The 5,954-nt window shown below is 40.5% G+C and overlaps 1 protein-coding gene across 1 annotated transcript; it reads left to right on the forward strand.

The window, feature by feature from the left end:
• The first annotated feature begins 568 nt into the window (after positions 1 to 568).
• On the forward strand, positions 569 to 5,643 carry LOC123428254 (receptor-like serine/threonine-protein kinase SD1-7). Its single transcript, XM_045112443.1, has 7 exons — positions 569 to 2,182; positions 3,032 to 3,130; positions 3,207 to 3,388; positions 4,221 to 4,431; positions 4,561 to 4,798; positions 4,882 to 5,032; positions 5,121 to 5,643. Exons 1-7 carry the CDS (start codon positions 928 to 930, stop codon positions 5,421 to 5,423), a joined length of 2,439 nt encoding a protein of 812 aa, XP_044968378.1. The 5' UTR covers positions 569 to 927; the 3' UTR covers positions 5,424 to 5,643.
• Positions 5,644 to 5,954: the final 311 nt, after the last annotated feature.

Genomic DNA, 5,954 nt, shown 5'->3' on the forward strand with positions numbered 1-5,954 from the left:
CCAACCAATGCTAGGTTCTCAACATTGATCTTATAAACTTAGCAGAATAGACCCTTTGATCTATTATAATTGTCACTTTAATATCATAGCAAGTCAAGATGGTTACCGCGTTAATTATCAGACTGCTCATGGCCTATTGCCATGTGGGTATGTTAGGATCAGCCAAATGAAGTATACTACCAACTTACCAGTAATGCTCCTTCAAGGCTGTGCTGAACATTATTACCACTCAATAAAAATGATAATTATTATTAAAAAGGTAATCTAATTTTTATGTAAGCATTACATTATATTTTAAAACTTTAAAAGAAACTCCTTCTGTCCAAAAATAGATGTCTTACATTTAACATTATAATTGACATTTATTAAAATTAATGCCGCATAATGACAAAACAAGTAGGTTCTCCACTTTTTTCTAGCCCGGTGCAATACACGGGCATTTGTACTAGTAATTATTATGTTTTTGGTAAAATGGTTTTTTATCTGACTATTATTAGCAGAAAATATCCATGTTAGAATGTCCTACGTACCAATATGATTACCATCCCCCCCCCCCCCCCCCCCCCCCCGACCCAAGCTTATCTCATGTTGTCAGCTCATTAGCCATCTCTTGTGGTTGGCAAAGCAGAGATATCTCTGTTGTACGCAACCAGCAGCTTACCTTTCTCCATATTTACAGATATAGACATTATTGATGCTGCGCTCTATCACAGCGGTTTCGTATGTCGCCCTCTCGTTGTGAACTCCGACCTGGACCCGTAGTGCAATTTTCTCCACGCGTGCAAGACCAGCACCATCGATGGAGAATTTGACCTTGCTGTCTTTATCCATATCACTGGTCACATTAATTATGTTAGACTTTGTCATATGTCTTCATCTATATCTGGGTGATATCCTTTGGCACGAGCAAACAAAGGAGGCAGTCTAATGGATATGCACTACATTCTCATCTTCTTCCTCATATTTTTGAGCTCGTTCTGCAAGCCCAATGACCAGCTCACACATACAAACCTCCTCACCCATGGTGACATGCTCGTCTCCAAGAGCGGGGACTTTGCTCTCGGCCTCTTTTCCCCGACGAGTTCTAACAAGAGCTTTTACCTTGGCATATGGTACCACGGCCTCCCCGGACCACGGACCGTCGTGTGGGTCGCCAACCGAGACAACCCAATCATCAACCCTTCGTCTGCGATGCTCACCATCAACAACAATTCTTGCATGGTATTATCAGACTCCGAAGGCCGCAATATTTGGATGACATCAAACAATATCACTGTTGGAGCTTATGCAATACTACTCAACTCGGGGAACTTTGTCCTACGGTCATTGGACGACAAGGACATATGGCAGAGCTTCGATCATCCAACGGACACCATTCTTCCAAGCATGAAGGTTTTGGTGAGCTACAAGGGCCATGCTGTCGGGCGCCTTGTTGCTTGGAAGGGCCCGGATGATCCCTCATCTGGGGACTTCTCCTGCAGCGGCGACCCAAGCTCTCCAGACACTCAGTTAGTCACTTGGAACAAGACCAAGCCATATTGCCGCATCAAAGTGTGGAACGGCCTGTCGGTGTCCGGTGGCACGTATCTTGGCAATGGCAGCTCCATCTTGTACCAAACGGTTGTCTACTCCGGAGATGAGTTCTACTCCGTGTCAACAGTCTCCGACAACTCACCGTTCATGCGCATCACACTTGACTACACTGGCAAGATGAAGTCTCTAACCTGGGACAATCATTCATCATCTTGGGCACTCATGGATGAACGCCCTGCTGCCGCATGTGACCTCTATGCCTCATGTGGCCCCTTTAGTTATTGCGACTCCACTCAGATCATATCAGCTTGCCAATGTCTTGAAGGGTTTGAGCCCGTTGACAGTATTGACTTATCTAAAGGATGTCGAAGAAAGCAAGAGCTGAAATGTGGCAAGCAAAGCCGCTTTGTGCCCTTGCCTGGAATGATGGTTCCTGATAAGTTCTTGCGTATACATAATAGAAGCTTCGATGAGTGTGCGGCAGAGTGCGACCGCAATTGCTCATGCATGGCCTACGCTTATGCCAACTTGAGCAGGGCCGGTGTTATGGCAGACCCATCAAGGTGTTTGGTGTGGTCAGGGGAGCTTACCGACATTGGGAAGACAACCACCGGCGAGGACCTGTATATTCGACTTGTCGGTTCTTCTGGTATTTGGTGTTTCATGCTCTCTTTTTCGGAAGTCATTAGTTTTTAATGCTCTACCGTTAGTCTTAATAAGTTCTCCACATAAATAGCACGCATTCATCAAATTAACACAAATATTTACAGAGGAGATGTGTGGACCTGATTTCTCATGCAAATACACGTATATTTTTTTTTCGAGAAAATGAAGTTCTATTAGTTATATATATAGCAGTACTGCTCCTGACTAACTATTCTAGTGTATCCCATTGATTTACATGTTACCTTAGCATGATGTTTCAATGTAACTTTGAACACTCTTTTTATACTATGATGTATATATGAAAACCAACAAAAATGGTAAAATTTTCTTTTAGAAAAATCTATGCATGTCATTTCCAAGTACACAGTCTAAATATATGAAACAATATCATTAGTTGAAGTCTAAGAAGTTTCATATCCAAAGTGTCACATTTTCGAGAACTAGAGAGAGTAACATGCAAGATCCTTTTGATTAAATAAACAAGATATTCCCTTTAATATCATTTCACAAACACAATAGTTACGTTTCTCAATAATGCCCATCCTTCATTGCCAAATGCGCTGACAATTTTTTTTAGATTCTGTGTCTTATGTTTTTTCATAAGGCAATAAAGTTGATTACTGTTTTCTCTTAAACTGATAATACCCCATTAATTAATTTGTTTCCAAATTTTGATGGTAGTTTCCATACCAGCACATCTGCAAGATCAATATTTTTAAAATGGTTTCATGTACTTAAATTACGACAGATTAGGCACTTCATTAGCATCATAAATATATTGTGATATTTATGCAAGTCAATCATGAATTTTTGACTAGTTGTATTTCTACAGTTGACAGGAAGATCAGTCTAATAAAGATTGGACTCCCTATTATGGCATGCATGCTACTAGTGACATGCCCAACCCTTGTCTGGATGTACAAATATAGAGGTAGAGTAGCACATGTCCTTTTTTTTTTTTGACATATGACATTAGTGCAAGAGTGAAGAAATAAAAGTGTGAACAGGTAAATGGCAAAAGATGGTCAAGCAGAAGAAACTGATGAGAGGATACTTCAGCACATCGAACAGACTCGAAGGCGAAAATATAGAATTTCCATTTGTTAGCTATGAAGAGATCCTTTCAGCAACAAATTGTTTTGCTGATTCCAACTTGCTCGGCCGGGGGGGTTTTGGCAAAGTTTACAAGGTAACCAAAAGTAGTACTTACAATACAATGTAACATGGTTTAAACCAACAAATGGAGAAAAGTTGATGACTTTTTTTTCTACTCAAAAAGTTGATGACTTAAACACACGACATTATATCACCATCATCATCTTAGATGCACAGTAAATTCAAAATAAATACTCCCTCCGTCCCAAAATAAGTGACTTAAAAATGACTCGATTTTGTACTAATTTTAGTACAAAGTTGAGTCACTTTTGAGTCACATATTTTGGGACAGAGGGAGTAGTAAAGTAGTAAATGAAATTTAAAATTCTGATTCTTTTTAAATGTTCTTGTTAGTCTAGCAAGCGTGCTTGACAATTTTCCCGCGAAACGGAATAGTTGTGCTTCGTCGGTGAAAACAAAACAAATTAAGTGTAAGTTTGACTTGTTTATTTTGCACAGGTCAAAATGCTTAAGCTTTCCCGCTAACAATTTCCATGTAGCATTTGAGTGTGACAATGAACCCATCTATTTCTTTTCAAAAAAATTGACAGTTGCAAAAAACATTTTTGGTCCCAGGTGCATGTGCTCCCAAGAGTCAATTAGTACAATTTGAACTGGATGCAAAATTAGTGAAACATGTCCATTTTGATGCCACATTATCCACAATCTGGTAGTTTAGGACGGGTTGGTGACTTGCGCTGGTTCTGATAATTGAGATTACAAGGGAATGATCAACTCTGAAGATGAGAAACTAACTAGAATTGAAAAGGGTCAAAGTGCACTTGTTCATGTGAAAAGGTAACTATAGGAGTAGAAAAACACCGTTTGCATTTCTTGATCAAATTGAAAAATATGTGCTTATGTAGGGCACACTGGAAGGTGGGAAGGAGGCTGCTGTTAAAAGGCTGAGTAAGGGTTCTAGCCAAGGTACAATGGAGTTCAAAAATGAGGTTGTTCTAATTGCCAAGCTGCAACACAAGAATCTAGTCAGACTTCTTGGGTGTTGCATCCACGAAGATGAGAAGTTACTGATCTACGAATACTTACCTAATAAAAGTTTGGATACCTATATTTTTGGTATGTGGCTATGTGCTAGGTTATTAATCACATATCTCAAAATTCTAGATCAAAATGATATTCATGATCACCCGCAAATTTTTTTTTATATTCATGATGACTGACTTCCTTTCACACTGATCATGAAAGATGGTGCACGAAAGCATTTACTCAATTGGTTGGCACGGTTCAAAATAATTAAAGGAATAGCAAGAGGCCTTCTTTATCTTCATCAAGATTCAAGATTAACAATAGTTCACAGAGATCTCAAAGCAAGCAACATCCTGTTGGACGCGGACATGACTCCCAAAATTTCGGATTTTGGCATGGCAAGAATCTTTGGGGCAAACCAGAATCATGCAAGCACTACACGCGTCGTCGGGACATAGTAAATATTAGAAGACTAGTTTTAATTGCTTAGTACATTTCACTATGTATATTCCTTGCTGACTTGTTGAATATTTTAAACAGTGGTTACATGTCACCTGAATATGTGATGGGAGGCAAATTTTCTGTGAAATCAGACATTTATAGCCTCGGTGTTCTTCTCCTGGAGATTGTCAGTGGCTTGAAGATCAGTTCACCTCAGCTCAGAACAGACTTTTGTAGCCTTATAACTTATGTAATATTATGGAAACATGAGATTACCAATTACCAGCTGAGGACCACAAATAATATATTTATTAACATGACTTCATTTTATTGACCAGGCTTGGAGATTATGGGAAGATGGAAAAGCAACTGAACTACTGGACTCTTCAGTTGTTCCGAGTTGCCTACTTCATGAAGTTCTACGGTGTATTCATGTGGGACTCCTGTGTGTTCAAGACCATCCCGATGATAGGCCACTAATGTCATCGGTTGTGTTTATGATAGAGAACGAAAGTACAATGCTTCCAACTCCAAAGCAACCTATATATTTAGCTGTAGGTAATACTGAAGGTGCAGAAGCAAGGGTGAGCATGGAAAATTCCATGAACGCAATGAGTATCACAACTCTCAATGGACGTTAGATATTGTATAACTTAGCATGGTGTGCCTTATGATTTACTATTTATGAACAAAACTTTTGTGTCGGTAGTTGGAATATCAATTAGTATATAAGAAAATATGTAAACAATAGAGGCAGAGCCACATTGGAAGTAAGGAGAACCAGGACCACTCTACATTTTCTTGGTCCTCGATACGCCCAACTAAATTATATTGTTGTTAAAAGAGTTTTTCTCTGATTTCCATTATGAGAAACAATCATGTTGAAATGCTCAGTTGAATAGAAGCGCAGCTCTCTGGGACCCCCGCGTCAACCCCCCCCCCCCCTGCGTAGGGCGTCTCGGATCGCGGCGCTCATAGCTACTGCTAGCGCTCCCCCCCCCCCCCCCCCCAGGATGGAGCCACCGGGCAAAGCCCCATGCGGTAGGCAGTGGCAGCAGGGCTATCGTCTCTGTCCTCGCTACCCTTGTGGTGGACCACGACCAGAAACCCTAGCCCAAACTCGTTGCACCGTCGACAGATGTGTGTGCTCCACTCGTCGTGTCAATGGTGTT

The sequence above is a fragment of the Hordeum vulgare genome, chromosome 2H, assembly GCF_904849725.1.
Source record: "Hordeum vulgare subsp. vulgare chromosome 2H, MorexV3_pseudomolecules_assembly, whole genome shotgun sequence".
In the NCBI taxonomy this organism is placed as follows: Eukaryota; Viridiplantae; Streptophyta; class Magnoliopsida; order Poales; family Poaceae; genus Hordeum; species Hordeum vulgare.